At 27.2% G+C, this 22,785-nt stretch overlaps 2 protein-coding genes across 3 annotated transcripts in view; one reads left to right on the top strand and one right to left on the bottom strand.

The window, feature by feature from the left end:
* LOC142327996 (uncharacterized) overlaps positions 1–4,624 on the top strand; it is a 69,945-nt gene extending 65,321 nt beyond the window's left edge. The window contains exon 5 of the transcript XR_012757145.1: positions 4,588–4,624. The gene's annotated coding sequence lies outside the window, so the exon portion shown is untranslated. The remainder of the gene's footprint in view (positions 1–4,587) is intronic.
* The window catches only part of sick (sickie), a 944,125-nt gene that overhangs the window by 8,112 nt on the left and 913,228 nt on the right, over positions 1–22,785 (bottom strand). For both annotated transcript variants that reach the window (XM_075371421.1, XM_075371422.1), the window contains 8 exons: positions 20,158–20,351; positions 19,865–20,015; positions 15,243–15,381; positions 12,909–13,096; positions 9,851–10,089; positions 7,016–7,162; positions 4,771–5,013; positions 1,648–1,844 (listed from right to left, as the gene is read on the bottom strand). In XM_075371421.1, coding sequence (XP_075227536.1) covers positions 1,648–1,844; positions 4,771–5,013; positions 7,016–7,162; positions 9,851–10,089; positions 12,909–13,096; positions 15,243–15,381; positions 19,865–20,015; positions 20,158–20,351 — 1,498 coding nt within the window. The remainder of the gene's footprint in view (positions 1–1,647; positions 1,845–4,770; positions 5,014–7,015; positions 7,163–9,850; positions 10,090–12,908; positions 13,097–15,242; positions 15,382–19,864; positions 20,016–20,157; positions 20,352–22,785) is intronic.

Below are 22,785 nucleotides of genomic sequence, written 5' to 3'. Positions count from 1 at the left end.
TCTGAAGAAAATGAAAATTAATTTTTTAGTAATATCTACCACTCTCTTAATGAATTTTGGAAAAAAAATAATAAGATCAATGCCTCGCATATATAAATATTTGAGCCAAATTTGAAAAAAATCGGTTTGGTCAATCCTGAGATATAAGGTTAAAAGCAATGCGACACACATATAAACTTAAGTTTTTTTGGTCTATATGAAAGACCCTAAAACTTAGATTTGTAAAAAAAAAATGCAATACCCCATTACTGAGATGATCACCAAACTTTCCTTTTTAAGAGCTATTCTAAATATATTTGTTGAGAAAGTAATAAAAGACAAAGCTATCTTAAACCAAACTCCATTAATATATGGGATACAGAAAACTCATTACTCGAGATTCATTTCATTAAGAACATAGCAATGGTACAATAATGTTCATTACATCTCAAGTTGGGATTTTACTGTATGGTTAATTTTTCAGTTTACTTCCACATGCTACATGATTCCAAAGGTGGGCGGAGAGGTAGTTCCTTTAGGAACCATGTACCTGTTTTTGGACTGCTCTTTTTCAATTTCTGGAAGTAGATAAATTTTTGCTGCAATATATATTAAGTTGCTTAACGTAAAAATCATTGATCAGTAATGTGCTGCTCCTATTACCTGAAAGATTATATTAACTGAATGGGGCTTTCCAATATGAGTGATTGTTTTGTTTTGTACCGAAGTTGTTACAATTATATTAGCCTTTTTCACCATTCACCCTCTTTTTTTTATTCTTGATATAAAAAATTTATATATAAATTTATATTATATATATTTATTTATATATAAATTTATGTATAAAAAATTTTATTACCTGAAAGATTATATTAACTGAATGGGGCTTTCCAATATGAGTGATTGTTTTGTTTTGTACCAAAGTTGTTACAATTATATTAGCCTTTTTCACCATTCACCCTCTTTTTTTTATTCTTGATATTCTTCTATCCTATTTTTGGTTTTGTAGAATAGGTCAGGCCAAGAGCTGTCTATAGTACAACCCAAGGACCCTATTTTCTATCTGTTGGCTGCACAGTTAGCCTACATACTGACTATATAAAAGGTATTGGGGTAAACCCTCATTCTTCTTAATAATACAAATAATAATTAAGAAAGGTATTCATGTAGTATATGTTTTCCTTTATCTTTATGTTAAGTTTTACATCTGTAAACATTAAAGTATTATAAACTATAAATCTAACAGGAGAGTACATATAGTAATTGTTTAAAAGCAATATGTTTATAAGTAAATTATTTAAAAAATAAACTTACAAAAATTTTAAGATTTCTCTTTTATCTCTGACAGAAGTTTAGTAGTATTACTAACAAAATATTAATTCATATTAACACAAACTGTTACTTTCCTGAGTCAACAGAATTAAAAAAGCTTCCAATCCTGACAACTCTAATTAAACAGTGTTGTATACATTAGATTAAAATATAAAAAAATTTACATTAGATCTAAGAATAAAATGAACTTAAAAAATAATGGATTGTAATAATCCGTGGGTAAAATACGTTTAAACCAACAGAAAATTTATTTTGTACAATAACTTTAATAGTAATAGGAATAAAATATTTAACTGCGATTTAAACTAAAAACTTTTAAACTTTTAAAAAGCATACCAATAGTGACATCAGATGAACTGTGTGCTTCTAGGAACTGATTCAAATGTTGCCAAACTCTTGGTATCCAATCAACTGTACGTGCTAAATCATTACTACGACATCCAGCTCGACATTCAGCCTCAATCAAACGTCTTCTAAGATATCTTCCTAAAAATCCTTTAACTGGTTCCATATGATTAGCACACAATACCCACCTGAACAAATAGATAAGTAACATTCTAAAAACACAAAAGAAACTTTAAAATTACAATATAATGCAATACTTTAGCACTATTTATACTGCATTTGTGTAAATAAATTATCACATCAACAAATAACTATCACAAATTTGGTCACTTCATTGTAAGTTATTTCAAATTCACCAAGGTGTAGGTTGTTGTTATACACTAAAGAAATGCCTGACATTAAAAAAAAATGCTTTTAAAACACTTTGAAAACACTTGAATTTTAAAAGTATTTTGTTCATGCATACCCCCAACCTTGTTTATATGTAAATTGAAGAGTTGGAAATATGATCAAAAATATCCAATGAGGGTGAGAGGAAATATATATGAAGAAGGAAAATAAACTGGATAGGATTCAAAGATGACATGGTATTTTTAGAAGCAGTAGAACTTCAACTGATGATCTTAAAATTAGAAGAAATTATGAGAGTATGGTATGAAAATGAATATTAGAAAACAAAATTAAGGATAAGAAACAATAAGCCAATAGACATAAACACAAAAGAAATTGAACAAGTAAAGCAATAGATACTTAGGAAACATGTTAATTAATGATTACAGAGTGAAATATGAAGAGCAAAACTGAAGTATTAAGGAGTGTTGTTCTTGATGGTTTGATAAGTCTATCGGTGAAATCCCTCTATGAGTGGAATTAGGTTAGTTGTCCTTATTCTACACGTGGGACCGTGCTGCCAACTTCAGGCAGGTAGCTACTTCTTGTCGGAAGTTAGTAAGTAGGGTAGGGACTCTATACCCATGTGAAACTGTCCCAGGACTCTCATCTAGGGTTGCCCAAAAGCCCAGAATAGCGGCTGAGGCGCCTACTGCACCAGTTTTTAATTAATCAATTATTCCATCAGTGATAATAATTTGACAGTAAAAGTCCATTAAAAATCTATTATAGAGTTATAATGACAAATATATTTAAAACATAATAATTTTCTCAAATTAAAACTCAAAAAATATTATCTGCATGTGAAAAAAAACACATGTGAATTACAAGGAAACAGTGTCCATTAACTAATATGAAAACCTGCTAACTTGTTAAAACAAGTATAAAGAGGCCAGGAAACAAAAGAGGCTTTCCTGAATATAAGAAGCAAAGAGATTAAAATCAGTGAAGGATTGATTGATTCTTTACTGAATCCATCACTGATCAATAATGCAATTTAATGTAACAAATGGAGTAAACTTGATTTATCTATTAGATTTATCTATAATTCATTAAATGAAGTTTAGGAAACTTGGGCTGATAGAATACAATACAATGGGCAGAAGTTGATTGATTAATATGTCAAATTTCATCTATGCTACTGTTTTCCACCAAATATCACTAAAAAAAAGTTTTAATAAATCATAAAATATGGAATTTTCAGTACATAGGTAAATTATTTTCTTTTATCCATTAAAACTGGAGATGTAAGCTAAACCTACTATCCATTAACTTTTAAGGATAATTACATTCAGTTGGATGTCTGGTTAATTATGATAAATAAACATACTGATCTAAAAGAAAATGTTAATGCTTGTTTTATTTAAACTTTTCATGCTTATTTTATTGAAAAGCTAAACAATTCTGCACTTAGCATGACTGAATACGTGTCCTATTCAGAACACTTTTTCAAACAGATCAGATAAAGGGCATAAGAAATATGACAAAATTAAATCTGTTCTGTATTTTTTCCTGAAGAGTTTACAGTCTGAAAGGTAATAATGTAACAACTTATTGTTAGTTATTAGAAACTAGTTGCAACCTTACATTCTTCAATCTGGCTGCATTTGAAGTATATTAAGAAATGTTTATGTTTAATACAGAAATTCAATGTCATAATACATTATTCAGTTGTTTATTAATAAAATTATATTACTGGTATTTATTTTACAGAAAAAATTTGATTTATTTTTGATTTTTATACTTGCTCCTAATAATTATAGAAAGCAAACTTAACTTTTGATAGAAACAAGTTTGTTTGTGTCCTTAAAATCTAATTTATTTAATATTATCTATCTTTGTATAGATGACAAACCAAATAAAACTTTATTATTATTATATTAAGAAATGCCACAATTTACTTTCAAATACATATGTGGATCTTTTTATGGTGAAAACAGAGTTAATCCATTTAAACAAATACTATTAAAAATATACTTTTTACTTGACCAAAAAGTAACAAGATCTTTTAAATGCAAGTGCTAATATCTTGTCAAATGAGTTGATTTTTTTTTCTGCATAATGGTAATACTGTCAGTGACATAAATGGGGGGAACGTTTGGTCTGATGAAACAAGCTTTGTGTAGCATCAAGTTCAACGACAACAAATAGATAAAGAGAAAGTACAAAACTGGCTTCGAGATCAAGGTAAAGAATTCTTCGCTGGGGGGATAAGAAAACTCGTAAAAAGATGCGACAAATGTAAAGCTGGTGGCGATTATGTGGAAACGTATATAAAAATATTGTATTTATTTAATAAACCATTTTTGCTGTACAGCTGTTTGTCCATTTAATTACTGAATGATCCTCATAGTTAGACTACTTAGTAAATTTTTCATATGTAAAATATGTTAATTATATCAGGTTAAGTTAATTTGATTCAAAGTCATTTCTATGTAGAATGAGTTTCTGATCTATAATCTTTATCAGTATGAAGTATCTTCACACTGATACTAATTTCGTATTAATACATTAATTGCTGTATTTTTTTTATGTATGCAGTTTTCATGCATTCAGTCTCTGGTATTCGCGTTCCTACTGGTGCGCTACAGGACACCCACATCTTGTAAGCTTTCACCTTTTTTATAAGTTTATAATTATCAGATTGACTAAAATGTATAACTATATATAAGAAATAATAAATAAAACAAAAATCAGAGTAATATTATCCTTTAATAAAAATACCTGAAATTATGATGAAGTTGTAAGTTAGTGGTTGAGCAAGTCGCCTGATTCATTGTACCAATTATATATGGGCATTTGGCATATTTAGCACTAAGAAATCCATTGAATACTTCACCAAGAGAGGCAGCATGGTGCAGATTGTCAAGTATAATCACAGAAGGCAGATCAGATGCAGCAGTTTCACACTGTTCAGCTACATTTGCCAAATACTGTCTTAGTTCCTTACTTGTTTTATGATCCACACTAAAAAAAAAGAATGATGAATTAACCATGTATTTGCAAAATCCGACACAAATCCCAGATTATAATTTAAGATTTTGGAACTAAAAAGATTTTAAAAAACCAAAGGTTGACTTAATATACTGCAGCTTAAAATGTTTTTCTATTGGTACATGAAAATAATTTATGTTCTGCAATAATACTTTATAACAAAATAAAGGCAGAAAAAATAACATAAAAATATACTTTCATTTAACTGTTCATATGTATTACTTTTTTTTTAAAAGATGTATTCATTATTTCATTTGCTTAGATGAGTCTTGCATTCTGCTGTAGATTATGCATCTACTTCAATTCATACTGCGATTCGTGAATAATTTTTATAATTTAAGATATTTCTTAAATTACAACTGCAATTGATGTCATATAAAAGTTTAACATGATAAACTGTACTGGAATTCTTTGTTTTTCATAACAACTTCCATGCAATGAAGAATAAATTATAATACTTACTAAATCCCTTAGACATTGTAATAATTTAATTAAACATTAGAAGATTTACATTAACCAATTGATTAGCAAAAATGTGTTTTATTGTATTCTTATTAATGCTTACACATCTTCATATGTGATAGTTCTATTATTTATTTTATAACATTCACCCACAATGAATGCTGTCTTAACGATATTGAAAATTACTTATTAATACAACTACACTAATCTTTTCAATTCATAATTAATTATTGTAAGAAATAAACTGACTTAAAATTAATGTATAAAGCTCTGAAAAAAAATTCTAAATTGATTTCTTAAGGATAAAAACAATAATAAAATTTATCAATTTTTTTCTATTGTTTTTAATTTTTAACCTCAATTTTATTCAACATTTAAAATAATTTTCATTGGTATTAGTAAGCATTAATCGGTTACTATCTTTTCAGATTTGAAAACCTCTAGTTTTTTTTTTTAAGAACACAAGAATAATACAATATCTTGCTAAATACATAAATTAAAAAAATAAAATAAAAAATAAGTAGGCACTCAATTGGTTCTCATATACTCTTTTAGTTTTGAGGTTCTCTAATTCAGATGAAGATAATTTCATAAGATCACCAAATTATCATGGTGGCGATATTAAAAAAAAAGAAAAGTAAAATTTTAATATTCCTCTTATTCACGAATAAATCTTTTTTTATGTAACATTAATTAACTCTGTTTTATTATTGTTTAAATTTTATCAGTCAAAGCCTACAATGGTTTGATATAATAAAAAATTATATTTCACAAGTTTGTTTTTAAAAAAACTGCAATCTATAAAAAAAAATTGCTTTAAATGAAAAATAAAACTAATTATTTAGGAAATACACTACCAATGTCTACACTGTTGTGAATGTTTAATATGAATGTAGTAACGGGTTATTCATACACTGCTCCTACCATAAATCTCAGGTAAATAATAAGTATACTTTATAATCATCACAATAATTTAAACTTAAATTATACATTCGATATATCTCATTAATGATCCAAAATTACTATTAAAATAAAGCTGCCTTCAATATAAGACAGATTTACAAGCTGATATTTATGATAAATAAAATTTGAAGAGAATAAAACCAGAAGTGAAATATATCTTAAAATAAAATAAAATTAATATATTTTAAAACATAACCAACTTGGCTAAAATAAATAATAAAGGAAAAAAAACATCAAACGTCCAGCTGAAAATAATATAATAAATCAACAAGCTTTATTCTGTTCTATTTTAAGGTTATTATTTTCTAAATAAAAAAAAAAATATCCTGTAACTAATTTCTAAAATTTTTTAAATAAATATTCTGCTGGAATTTCCAATTTTTTTTTACAAGTAAAAACAATAAATAAAAACTTCATTATTATTTATATATATCTACATTTGGACAAAACAAGATTTTTCTTACAGTTATGCTTTTTTGTAGTTTTGTTACATTTAATTATAATAATATAGTATAATAAAAATGTTTAATTAACATTCATAAATACTTACTTAAATGTTGCAATAGCTTCAGCAGTTGAATCCTTTCCACCTCTCAGAACAAGATATTCGGCAAGTTTATTGGCAAGGTAAGATTTTCCAGTCCCACTTGGACCACAGAGAATTATACGTCGATGTTCACTCAGAAGTGAAATATATCTTAAAAAAATAATATTAATATATTTTAAAACATAACCAACTTCGCTAAAATAAATAATAAAGGAAAATAAAAACATCAAATATCCAACTGAAAATAATATAATAAATAAACAAGTTTTATTCTGTTTATATATTTTAAGGTTAAATGAATAATTAAATACTTTTTTTAATGAATTATAAATGTGAAAATAATGAATTGTGATGTAGAGAGTAGAAGAATCACTGTATGAACATACTAAGTATTAGGTGATGCTAAATAAAAATTAATTGCAGGGATAGAAACAATTTTACATGCACATATATTTTACATCTTTGCATGTTCACAGTTTGACAAGGATATAGAGACAACAAATGTAAAAATTCTTATAAATAGAATTAATTTACTCTTAAATAACTAATTACAAAATAAGTCAATTACAAATAACAAAATGAATTCAGATTTTACCATAAACCTTGCAATAAACTATTACAAAATAATTCATACACACTCAACAAGATATAGCAGTAAGACAATCACAAAATTGAGAATTCACATATACACGAATTATCTACTTTTAATATTTGCAAAAAGAAACTAACTTACTCTTTTATAAATAAAATCACATTATCCCCTGTTCACAATAAACTCACTGAACAGGTTTTCATATTTAACTGCAGACAAGAATACTATCCTAAGGAATACTTGTGACGCACTTTGCTCGTTTGTTGCAGTACACTCACCTCTCCGAACACACATGTCCTTGCATTTATCGCACACTGAACAGAAAAACTGTAACTCGCTGGTTCTCAGCAGTATTTATGCATCCGGGTCTAGGGCTTGACCTGCATCAGCAGTAGCCTACCCACCGTTTTGTTTATTCAATAGTAATGATTTCTACGGTCCACATCTATGCTTTTCTATATACATTCCTTCTAGAAAGAACTTCTTTGTTGTCTTCTAGATTTTTCTCTTTTCATTTTCTCTTTCATCTTCTGAAGGCTTCTCTACCCATTAAAATATTAAACAAGCAAATTCTGGGTAAATTAAGATGAATCTTCAAACTTGATCAAGATATTGATAAAACTCTGTGTTGAAAATTTCAAGACACTTTTTATGGAACTAAAACTTTAGGAATTATCAGAATGTAAAAGATTATTAATCATGTAGCAGACTAATTTTATAACGTACTTGCATTTTTAGTGTAAAGGAAAGAATATTTATAACTCAATCTTTTATTGCAAAAGATTATAATACCTTTAGTTCTATTAAGACAATTTGAAGAGGAATTCCAGGTACTGAAATGTTGGATAGTATGGAGCCATTCTGAGATATGGATTTCTTATTTTTTCTGGCTCCCTAGATAACTACCTTGGAATAGTTTGTTACATTCTTCTTGAATGTTTGATGAATGGCATTACAAAGCAAAGATTTAAGTAATAAACAGAACTGTAGTATTTTAGGCACAATATTACAAAATACTAAATTTGCAAATCTGAAAGCAATTTGATTATTATCTGAGCCGTAGTAACACAGCTCAGATAATACCTCATAAGAATCTGATAACACCTCAGATAACCTCATGTGTATAATACAATTTTATTTTCAGTTTTTAATGTACAATTAACAAAATCAATAATAAATAATTAAATATAAAATAAATTTATTATTTATAAAATATAATACTTCAATATCTCTGCATACTTTTCAGATCCTTTTACTTGTTTTTGATAAGAAGAAATGCCTTAACATTCACATCTAGATTATCAGATTTTATAATATGTATATATACTACTAACATGTCATTTATGAATATACCAAAAGTACCAAGTTTAATAAACTTACAAAATTATATTAAAAGCTTTTCAAATCCATGATTCAACAGTTAAAATATATCAGGTAATATATTGCCATTATTACGTTTAAAGATTGATAGTTGATAACTAAAAAACTCTGATGAATGAGATTAATTCATTAAAGCTTGATGTGAAATGATCATAATGATTTCATGACTGATGATTCACATCTTAAATTGTTATTACATACTAAGTTTGCTACTTTGATGTGTTGATATATAATTTTTATTAATTACTTACAATAGACTAAACATGTTAATTTAATAAAATATTTTCAAAGTGATAAATATTTCACATCATTTGTATTTAGATTAAATGTAATGCTGTATTCTTTTGTTTGTAGTTGGCATTTATAGCCTTTCTGATCATCCTTGAAGAACATCTTCCAATTTATATATGTGAAAATATATATATGTCATAAAAACTTAATACTTGTTTTTCTTTGAAAGATAAAATAGTAATACTCTTAATGAAACTTCCATTTTATCACTAGAACTATACATCCTGGGAAAATATAGTCTGAAAACCACCACAAAGCAAGAAGAAATTTCCTTCACACCTTTTAAAATAATGCTTTTTAATAATCTTTTCTGTTTAATGTGTAAAGAAAAGAGCTAAATTAGCAGTTATGGTTTCACTGATACAACAGCTTGAGAAATTATTTTTATTTTGCGTTGCTTGAAGAGCATACTTGTTGAAATTATTATATACTAAGTGAAATTTATAATTCTAGACCCACAACTAACTAATTTTTTTTTTTAAACATTACTTTTTATGCAAAGGAAAGCAGTATTAAGAATAACTGGTAAAAATAAAACCCTTAATTGTATAAAAAAAATTGAAACAATTATTTACCTTTGTACTATAGACTTTGGTATAAGCGTTTCAAAGGCAAGAGCATCTAGGCTGCCAGAATGAAGAGCACCTTTTAAACATACAGTTATATTTGATGTATCGCCTACAAGATACCCACATGGTAACAAATCTGGCAGTTTACTGTCCTTATAACGAACAACTTCACCAACATGGTAACTCCACACACTATCCAAGCACAGCCCTAAACTAGTTATAGGATCAACCCTATCAATATATTCCTGAAAAAAGGGGGTAAAAAAGGTAAAAATTACATAATTTTGAAATTTTAATTTGCAACTAAATATTTAATAAATATATTGTTATAACTACAAACTAATAACTAACCAATAACCTGTTTTAATAAAATATCTTTTACTAGTTTCACATACAATGATATTTTAAGCACATTTTATGGATGAAAATTATGTTACAATTTGATAAAATTTAACAAAAATTCTCACACTTATTATTAGATCAAGGAGTCTACATCCTAAAATAGGATAAAGAAAATAATTCGCAAAGTTCAGGCTAAACCAAAAATGAGATTCTTAAAAAAACCTCTAAAAACTATTTCTTTTATGAACCAAAATTTCACAAAATACAAGGTTTGTTAAAAAACGTATGTACAATTCTAGTTTTCCTCAAGAAATATGTATTCATCAATTCTGATTTTGTCACCTATCAAAGTACTCCCTTTCAGATATGCCTGCACTTTTTCCCAATCTTTGAAGCACTTCTGAAATGCAATTTTTGGTTCACTTTTAGCTCCTTCAGCAATTCTGTCTTTATCTCTTCAGTGCTGCCAAAATTTCATCCTTTCATGGTTGTTTTCAGCTTGGGAAATAGGAAGAAGTCACAGAGAGCCATGTCCAGCGAATACAGAGGCTGAGGCATCAAAACGGTGTTGATTTTAGCCAAAAATTCACCAACAAGCAGTGAAGTGTGATCAGGTGCATTATTGTGATGCAATTGCCATGATACACGAAGCAGTTGAAATCAAAGAACAAAGTGATCAGAATCTTCACATTTGACGGAACATGACAAGCTTTTTTTGGTCTTGGCTCTTCAGCAAGCTTTCACTGGGATGATTGGGCCTTAGTTTCAATGACGTACCCATGCAACATGTTTCATCACCAGTTATGACCAGTTTGAGCAATTCTGGATCGTCATTCACTTCAACCAGCAACTCCTGAGCAATGTTCATTCGGCACTGGTTTTGGTTAAAATTCAACAATTTTGGAACAAATTTTGCTACCACATGCCCAGAACATCCAAAAAAAATTGCTTGGCTCAAGCCAAATGATATGCTAACATCATCTACAACCTCTTTGATAGTGATTTGGTGATTGTCCGTATTATTTTCTTCATTTTTTATTATGTTGTAATCAGTTGTTGATGTGCTAGATTAGACACCCCAGCCAGCACAACTGGTAAAAACCAAAACCCTTAATTCTATAAAAATGAAGCAATTACTTCTTGCCTTATTCAGGTGTAATTTGATGTAAATTTTATAGTAAAGATGACGAGTGCCCATCTAGGGCGCTCATGTTCTTTAACAACTTCACAAGCCTCTTGAAAATGTTTGTACCACAAGTAAACGCTCGTTATATTCATAGAACTGCCATAAGCAACATCCAACACTTCCAATGCAGTGATGTACTTTATTCCACCCTTAAAGAAAAATCGAATGCAAATTCTAGTTACATTTTTTTCACAAGTTAAAAATTACTGACCATACCAAAACATGTGCAACCTTTTTGACACCCAACAATAAACTAAGCATCCAATATAACTACCAATGTAAATATGAATTAAGAACAAGTGTACCAACCCAACAACAAAAAGTGACTATTGAATATTGGACATACTGCCTGGGAAATTTAAAAATTCCATGCATATTTTTTTTTATCAAGCCTTGTATAGAGTTCAAAAAGTTTATTTTACAAGAGTTAAAAAAAATCTCCTTGGTAAAATCAATTTGAAGCAAACCAGATGTTTATTACAGAAAATACCTGCTCCTGAAATGTTAAAAAGGGCATGACAAAAAAGAGAAGGTAAATTTAAAGGCTGAATTAAAACACTTTATCAGAAAGAATGAAGTAGGAAGAAAATATAAATTTTTTTATTTGATAAATTCTCTTACAATTCTTAGATTGACTTAATTTACGGAAAAAATCAATAGATTGGTTCATTTTGAAAAATCACAATAAAATGTTAAATCATAGCACAATAAATATTTATTATGACTTTATATTCCTGTCTAAAATATATATCATTTTTTAGGGTTTGTTCTTAAAATTACAATTTGTTTCAGTACATAATAATGGGCTGTCAGATCAATGCTTGGTACCAGAAAATATTATGTACACTGATATTTAAATAACATTTTAACATTTTGAAGCTTCAGTATTTACCAAATTAGCTATCGTTAATAAAAATAAAGAAAAAAGTAATAATTATTCCTAAAAAATTAAAAAATTCAATAATATTAAAATGACAACAAATTAATTTTACACTACACAACATAACATATGTTTATATAATATTACCTTGTTTGTTTCTGTTTTTAATAAAATACCTAATCATTAAATGATTTTACAAGCAAGTTGTTTCAAATTAAGTTGAATGATTTCCTTAAAAAAATATATAACTGTGGAGTCTTTGGTAATTTAACAATTCTGCATTTTCTGTAAATGAATACACATATTATGTATTCAAATACATTTTAATTAACAACTTCAAAATTTTTATTTTATTCTGAACCAGCTTAATTTTATTACCGTCATCATTATTACTTCACATGGTTACTGTTTTAATGTCTAAGTAGAATAAAACTGATATTTTACAGAAGGAAAACCTATTCAAGGCAAATAAATCTTTCTTGCCTTATTCAGGTATAATTTGATGTAATTTTTACAGTTGGATGGGCTTTTAGACATCAAAATACTAGAAGGTAAAAAATACATTACAGAAATTAAATTAAAATGTGAAGTACCATAACACTTCTTGTTCATTAAAAAAGAAGATAAAAAGCATAATAAATTAAAATAATTAGTACCTTAAATACTCTTCTTATAACAGCATCTAACACATCCCATTTTGTTTTATTAGATACCGATATTAAAGCTATTGGAACTGATGCACCTTCTTCTACGTATTTATGAAAACTACCATGTGATCCCAAATACACAGAAACACATACTTTTTTGCCATCCGGATCACAAGCAAATAATTCAGTTCTGTGATCTGTAAACAAAATATAAATTAACTGAGAAATAGCTATTAATAATACTCTTATAAATCGTATTAATCAATACTCGTAACTCGTATTACACTATTACTATTACTCAATACTCGTACAATCGTATTATACTCGTAACTCGTATTAATCAAGTAGATTAGTTTTAACACAACAGTTAACTAAAGAATTGTGATTTTATTAAATTGCACATCAAACATTTAGAAAAAGACTAAATACTTTTAATTATAAGGAGACTTCTTTTATATTTTCCAAATACTTTCCCCAACTTTTATACAATTGTCCGAAACAAAATAACCATTTATAAAAAAATGTGTAATATCTAACAAACATGATACGATTGTAATCTATGGTCCTGAACAAGATTCATGGATGACAAAGAAAAAAAGATCTGCACAACTAAATATAAAAGAAAAGTTAGAAAATGCATAAAATTATTCAACTTCATTTTATACACAGAAAATTAATAAAAGAAGAGAGGAAAAAATATAAAAAAGGAAAATGAAAGTAAGACAATTGATTAGGTTAATCCTTACAGTGAAGATGTACCCAAACCCAAAAAGAATTGTCATCATGTGAGAAATGGAGAAGTAGACACACAGAAATGATACTCAAAGGAAGAGAAAAATGGTTTGGGAATATTAACAGAATGAGGAAAGAAAGAACAGCATTGCAAATATTAAATTGGAAGGTTAATGGCACTGGACCAATTCGAAAATAAAAAAAAAATTCCTAGATAAAGTACGAAGGAAATAAAAAATAAGAATTTAGATACGAAGATTTGTGGATGGAGAAGTGATAGAACACAAGAAGTGGAACAGAACATGATAGCTATGATCTACTACTAAATCCAAAATACACTGGATAAGAGGAAGAAGAAAAAGAAAATAACTAACAAAATTTCTCAGTATCTATAAAAATTATTTTTCTAATTACTTCTTTATATTTTTACTTACACTGTACTTCGAAAACAAATAGAAAAAAACTAGTAATTGGAAAAATTAACTTTTATAAATAATTTACATTCTGCTGGTAGAATGCTTTGCTATTTTTTATTATCAAATATTTTGAAACTAGATTTTTCTTGTGGAAAAAACTGTTTTACCACAACCATTAATTATTATGAATTATTTTTATATTAACTGCTTCAGTAACTCTGTTTATTTACAGTTTTTGTATTGTTATACTACAAACATAGTTATTACACTATTGAGTTTGGTATTAAATGGGATTACTTGCACTTGCAAGTGATTTTTGTAATAATTGCTCATAAGCATACACACACTCATGTGAATGAAGTTTACAGATACCTTAGAGACTGTGAATTAAGCACAATTAAATTTATTTACATCATTTATCAAATAAACCACCAAGCTCACATGTACAGAACATGTAATAACAAATAATAAAACAATTATTTCTAAATAAAAAAAATAATAATTTGTGCGGTTTTTATTTTAATACGTAACGAAATATTCAGCCAATCCAACATGAATTACATAAAACATTTTGTTCATTTAAATAAAGTTAACTAAAAAGTTTAAAAATCTAGTTCACATTCAGTTATTAATCACACAAGTTGATGAAAACAATTAACAGATACAAAGTATTGTAAAGTATTATTGTTGATAAAACAGATACAAAACCACATCAAAATAAGTCTACTACTATACTGTTTTGTAAGATAATTTTTTACCATGTTTCAGGCTAGCCAGATTCTGGCGTATGTAACTTTAATTTAGCATCAGATCTATGCATAAAATTATACTGATGTACTCAGTAGTCATTTCAGATAAAAAAAATAATTCACCATAGACAGGAAGTACAACAACAATGGATAGACAGGATTAAAATATATAAAATGATGAGTAATAAATAAATAAATAAGTTATGAATAATGAAGTTAACAGTTCAATATGCAATGTGCAAACATAACCAATTTCTTGGTTTTCTGGTCAAAGAAAACTACTTATCACAAATCATAACCTAATTAGAGAGGAGTCCAGTCAGTCTTGGCTGAATTTTCAAATCAGCCACAGAAAAAAAAAAAAATTTTTCTTTATTCACGTCATAAAATATATTCCTAAAGTCATAAAAAGTACAAAATAAGCCTAATACAGCTATAATAAATACCTTGTGCAATAGCATCAGTCATACTAAATCTCCTTTCTACATCATTCATTGGCAGTGAACTTTGGGAAGAGGTTAAAGATTTACTAGTAACTATTCGCTGAAGTCGTTCATTATCTTGTTTTAAATTTAACATTTCATTCTGAAACATAAGTGCAATAATTTGTTATATTTATAATATATTAGTTAACATATTTTAATTATATTTAAAGATCAAATCTTAAAAATTTCACTTCATATATTAGTAAATAACAAATATCTCATTCAGGAATTATAAATCTAATCCATGGATTATAAATAATCCCTAATTTTTCTGATAATTTTGGTTAATTCTCCAAACCACCTTATTGTTTTTACCTGTTAACACTACACTGCAAGAAAAATCACAACCATTAGATCTTTGAAAAATTCAGGTGTTTAAATTTCATTATTGCTGTTGAATAATGACTACTCTTGTAGCAGTTATTGACTCGGTTCAAATGTAGATGATCTGATTCAAAAAATTTTTTTGACAGATATAGTGGAATATGTAAAGGTAGCATGGATTAATTAATGTGGACAAACACATTAAAAAAAAAAAGTTTGATTTTAGGTTACCTTAGGAAGAAAATATGAATGAAGAAACTGTAATTCAAACTAAAAATGAAGTCGTAGAACTAGGCCAGCAGATAGGCATTAACATTGATGCTCACTTTAATGAAAATGAAGAGTTTGAATATGTAAATGACAGAGAAAGAAAGAAATTTTGGATAAGCATGCAAATATGCTTCTACTTCTAAAGATGCAGAAGAAACTATGGTGGAAGAAGACATCCCAGTTAAATTTCTTCTGTACTTCCAATTACGTTTTTTTATTACAACATTAATTTCTGTAAGCCTTTAACAACAATTGTTATGGCCACACAGATAGTCATGTATTCTAAGACACCTCTACAAAATACCAAAATCATCTGGAACCAGGGTTAGTTGTCTTAGGGAAATTTCACTGTGTATGCATGAGTGTGTGTGTATACACAATCACGTGTCTGCAGCTAAATCAGGATATTGAGAGATTGACAATTAGAATGTTTATATAATTACAGTTTATTGGTTTAAAAAAGTAAAATGAGACAAATCAATAATAATGACAATGGTAATAATAAAAATAATAAGCGACAATAAAACAATGATAAATAGTAAATACACAAATATTAATCACAGTGATTCAAAACCACAATAAGAATAATAACAGACAATAAAAAAATCAAACAAAAATAATTAGAATAATGACAATAATGGCAACAGTGAACAATAATATTACACGTCAATAACAAACAAATAATCATAAATGTCAATAAACAGAGATTACATACAAAAATAAAATTTAAAGTAATCATTTATTTAAACAGAATTTCAGAGTAATCGTCAGGATTTGTTTACAGGTAGATAAATAAATAACAAAAACCAGAATTCAGTCCCATTGACAAAAGCTATAATATAATCACTAGTCTTAACACTTTTAACCACTAGTCTTGTATTAATAACAATAGTGCAATAGATAAGACAAGTATAAAGTTATTTTCCTGCAAATACCTTAATAAACACATAATAATTTTCTTTCTTTTTTCTTCTCATATAGTATGTTGGAACAATGGATCACAGAGAGTCAGGTGCTCTTTGGGACCTGACTTGAAATGATATAAATGTATAGCACCAATATTTCTAATAAGATTTAATAATGAAATTTCTTTAAGATTAGTACTTTATAATGCTATATCATCTGCTGGTAGTAACCAGCATATTTTACTAGCCAATTCTGTTCAGATTTTTTTAAATCGTAATAATTCTGGTTTTTAAAATCTAATATAGAGAAGAACAGTAATTAAATTTTATTTTATAAAAAGTGCTATGAAAATATTTAATGAATTTTAAAAAAATTTATGGTGGTGATAGTTTGTCTTGAGCATAAATAATCAATTGAGAGGTTTCTTGTTTTTGGAAACCAGAATTAGTCTTTTGATTTCCATCCACTCTCCATAAGTCACCCCAATTAAGGTTATAAAAATTACCCAAGATCAATAGATTTCAATAGTTAAATGTTGAAAAATAGTTACTAAAAGAAATGAAGAAAAACACAAGCAATTTTAAGAAAAACAATTTTCCCGTTTTTTAAATTCTGATAACATCAATGACAGAATGAACTTCTATAAAGAATCACCTTTGTAACAGGAAAAAGAACACTTGGAAAATTGATAGTGTAAACTATGTAAACTGTCTATTTTGTTGTTGGTAAGGAATTATTTATTAGGAATCTGTTCTTAAAGATCTAAAATACAAAAAGGTTTTGTGAAGAGTTAAAGTTAAATTCGTCAGGTGGAACACAAAATGTTAAATATTTACATTGTAAATATTCAGTATTTTTGATTAAAAAAAAATAAGAGATTCAAGCCATCACAAAAAGGGACTGAAGTCATTTATTAATCAACTTCTATAACTGAATATAGAACACATATAAACTATTGCTTAGTTACACAGTAGCTTCCCTTATCTTGACTTCCATTCAACAAACTCTGACCTTATTAAAGGTACTTTTTTTGGAATTCCCCAAAATTTTCCTTTCTTTTATGATATAAACCTGTAATATTGAGCAATATCACAATTAAAAGTATTGGTGTATATAATCTGTATATTTAACATTAATTAAACAAGGTTAGTGAGCAAAGTGAGTATAGGTTATGTTTGGTTAGATTATGTTGATTCCATGTACTGATGAATAGTACGTAATAGTGTAATAGAATCAACATATCCTAATCAAATATAACCCACACTCGCTAACCTCAACTAATTAACATTAAATTTAATTCATGATTATTCAAGTACATATTATTTTACATTATTAAAAATAAATTTTTGATTTTTTTTTGTATGAAATTCTGAAAAAGTATTCTCTCATTTCTCCAAAATCTTATCTAATCATTAAAATATATGCATTTTAATGAATGAATGTAATATTGTTCAATATTACATGTATAGATCGTTAAAAAAATATAAATATTTTAAGGAGTGAAATTCCAAAAAAAACCTAATTAATCAATCTAATGAATTAATTATTACAGTGCATTGTTATTATTTTATTGTGAAAAATAACAATTTAAGCTTAAAAACATATTAATTTAATCAAATTAATATTACATTTTCTACATTGAAAAAGTAACAGAATATTCTGTTGATAACAGCAACAGAATGAGATAAATTTTCAACTTCAAACAGTAGTGCTGGAAAAAATGCAGCCAAAAGCTTTTAGCAATGTTGTGAATGAAATATAAAACCCAGATAAAAAAGAAATTGGAAACACTAATTTGGATTCAACAGATTTAACAGAAAAAGATGCTGTACTATTAATATACATACAGATATTACATGCATTATCATTATACGTACAGATGTGAATGATGATAATGAAATTATTGAAGTATGGCAAAAGTAATCATATAAATCAGAAAAAAGAGGATGAGAGGGAATTTAAAAACAGAAGTAGATATGAAGTACAACAAATACAGGACATTTTTAAAAAAATTATTAATAATAATAATTAAAAAAATTTCTGATATCTATATATTTCCAAAGTAAAGTATTTCTTTCAAAAAACACTGAAAACAAGAAGACTAATGTTCTGTTAGTATGCTCTAGTTATTTTACCCATTTAAAATCACACAAAACTAAACATATATATAAAATTTTATCTGAACTATATTAAACATAATTTTAGTTAACTAACATTATTTTAAAAACTCACATAAAGGTATTTATTATAACAATAAGAAATATGAAAATACATTTCAGGTATAACAAAATTTTTCATTTATTATTCACTGGATATGTAACAAATTTCTAGAGCTTTAAGCCATACAATTCTATTTAGCATATATATATGCTCATGCATAAGATCATATATATATGATCGGATTAATATAATATAATGCAGAGGAATATGATTCCCAAAAGGATCGATTTTAGAAAAAATAATATATATATAAAACACTACCACCAAAATTGATAATACCAAATGACAGCCAACAAATAAATTATTGAAAACAAAGAACAAATATAAATGATTTTTAAAAATATAATAAAACTAGTCAGTCAGGGCTCGCATAGCTCACCCAACAGTCTAGCCAAGGGGTTCTACCCCTGGACCCCCAACACGTTATCCTAATGGTGGTGAAAACATTAAATATTTGACACATATTCATTAAAGAAAAAACAAATTAGTCATTTTACTTCATCACATTTCTGTAGAAATATAGAATATAATGATGGGATAAATTTTTGTTTCTTTAATGAATAATTTGAATATCTTAACTCCCGAGAAGGCTGGGGCCTCGATTTATAGTTTAAAAACTTCCCTAGGATAACACAAATGTATCCTGAAAATTTGAAAGCAATTGGTTGGTTGGTTCTCGCATGATGTTGCAAACAAACAGAGACAAATTTCACACTTATATATAAAACTTATATTCTAACACACTTATATACTTACTTATATTCTAATTATTATTAGTAATTGTAAAATTATAATAAATAAAATTATTTTATAAATATCTAACTATTGTGTTAAAAGTTACAGCATTATAATAAAAAATTTACCCTCATTTTAATAACAGTATCCTTCAGCGATTCCAGTTGGTGTGCTGAACTCAGAGCTTCTAGCCTAATATCCGTTAGAACCAAGTCTTTTTCACGCAACTGTTTTTTCAGCTCTTCAACAACCTCTGGTCCAGAATCTCGCTCGTAGATCCTAAAAAATAATAATATTTTAACTTATTCTGAAGTCTCCACAAGAAAATTACCAGCATTTTTATATCAATAATTATATTGTTTTAGTTCTTTATGATATAAACAGGAAATACTACACGAGGATAAAAATAAATAAAACTTACGCAGAGGAAGACTGGCTGCCTTTAATCGGTTGTCCGTTTGCATCTGTACCATTCATTTGATGAGGAGAACTAAGAAGTGGTGATGATGGTGCAGAAACATCAGAATTCATGCCTTTTGATTCTTCTGCATCTGACAATGATCCACTTTTATTCTTTTTTGATCTTGAAAAAGCTTTATTAAATGAACTTCTCAACTGCAAAATAAAGATTTGGAAATATATCTTTATACATTTTTTAAACATCATTGAACCACTGTCAATAATTAAATTATTATTAATAATAACCACAAAAAAACAAAAATTTATATTTACTGCACTTAATACAAGGAAACTTTTAAGGATTTCCTTATCACTGTCAAATTATTAAAACTAAGACCTGTTCCTTATCACAAGAAAGGAAGTATTTTAACATATATCTTTCACACAGTTGATGTTATCAGTAATTTTAAAATTTATAAATATAACATTTTTCTAAATGTGATAATTTTTTATTATTGTAACAAACTTCCAGTACATCTAACTTATTTTCAAAGATAATGATCGAGTATTTATATTTTAATAAATGAGCCAGGCTGGAAGTTTTTCTGTTATATTTTTGAAATATTTATTAAGCTTTGAAATATTCATTAATCTAGTTAAAAAAAAAAAAAAAATATCAGTTTCGTTTTACCAATGTATGAATCATATTTAATTATGTATATTCTGTGGTTAATAGCTATATATTTTGTTATAAATTGATCTAATTCAATAATGTTTGTTGTAATTAGGCTTAATAAATAATTTCTTAGCTTATTAAAAATAAGAATAATTGTAACACACAACTACACGGAAAATGTAACAAACCAGTTTTATTTTTACAAAGATACAGTTTGACACTTAACAATTTAGAAAATTTTGAAAAGGAATAATTTTAAAATAAATGTTCTACTTTCGATAATATATTATAATGTATAAAATTTCATAAAATACTTATATACTACAAAAATAGGTTTCTAAAAACAATATTACTGAAGAATCAGTTGTTTTTGCATAGATATTAATGTACGTGGACAAATCAAAATCTGAAGTCAGAGAAAAATAACCACTCAATTATATTAATCACTAAATACAATATAATTTTTGTAATTAGTTGATATCAAATGATCTGATATACATTAAAACCTCAATTATCTATTTGTCTTAACTAGATATCAATTTAACCACTAAGCTGAACCCAAAATAAGTTTTTATGTATTGGGTTAATAAAAGTTTGAAAGTTAATACTTAACTGCAGATCCTGCAGTTAAGTATTACACGGCACAGGGGAGTGTCCTTTACTCTAATGGGCCTCCATGTCTCAGCCCGCCAGTCGGATCTTACTTTATGCCCGCCTCAAATCCCCAGAGTAGGATCCACCAGGCCCGTTTATGACCTCTCTGAGTCCCCAGTCCGGGAGCCGGGACTCGATCTTTATATGAATGCCTATGGTCACCATAGTTGCCTTATAAATTTTTTATGTATTACTGATATGTGTGCACTCCCTATTGTTGATCTTTATTTTTGTACACTTTATCTCTTTTGGTTTTTGTAATTACCTTTTTCATTATATGTACTTTTTTAGCTTTGGAATTCTGTTTGTTACACCTGAGAAAGGTACTGTATACCGAAACAGCTGTTGTTTTTTTTTATTTTATAGATAATTTTGTGAAAAATTAATTAACACATTTGTTTAGTCTCTTTTTTTAACATGGATTTTGATCAAGTAATGGCTTCATTTATCTTTTTGATTAAATATTTTACATTTAAAAAAAAGTATGTTCCAGCTAACCACGAACAAATTACGTAAACAGACGTACAGAAAGACAGTTTCGTTAACAATGCTCCTACATCCCGTTTCTTAGAATTGAATTTAGTATTTGATGGTGGTGAAATAAGAGCTTTATTACTACCATCTAATTTTACCATTTATTGTTAATAAATGGACCAACTCTCAACAGCATCTATGAAAATTTTTTATTACTTTAATGAAAAACATATCAAAGACAATGCCAATCTCGGATTGGCTTTAAACAATAAAGGATTATATTTATGAAATATCTGAAGCTTGGGTGGGATGCGGTGAAGCAGATATTATTTCATACACAGCATAAGTAAGTATTTAAACAAAGACACTGAAAACCACAATGATTATTTTGAGGGTTATAAAAAAGTATAAACATTTATGTTGCTAAAGTGAGACTGATTTTAACAGATTATGATATCACAGAACTAGACCGTGCAAACAGTAGTAATACAAGAGAGTGGACTTAAGATAGTAAAATGGATACTGGGTACTGTATTTTCAGTTGAAATTTTAAAGGAAGTAATCAGGGTAGGGGTGATGAAGAAGAGAGTATTAATTAGTCAGAATAAAATTAGACCACATGCACACTATAACATATTTTGAACAGCATACAAACACAACTTACACATTTATATTGCAACTGAATAAATTTCATTCAAGTATTTAGGGAAACAAAAGAAATTCTTGTAGCAAATTGTTTTTATACTTTTTCTTAATTTTTACATTATGATATTATTGTTACAATTTTTGTGCTTTTTATTACAATTACTTAAACATATATTTTACAGTTATGTGTATTTTAAGTTT

Source organism: Lycorma delicatula, chromosome 7 (assembly GCF_047948215.1).
Source record: "Lycorma delicatula isolate Av1 chromosome 7, ASM4794821v1, whole genome shotgun sequence".
In the NCBI taxonomy this organism is placed as follows: Eukaryota; Metazoa; Arthropoda; class Insecta; order Hemiptera; family Fulgoridae; genus Lycorma; species Lycorma delicatula.
This window is presented reverse-complemented; position numbering and strand designations above follow the sequence as displayed.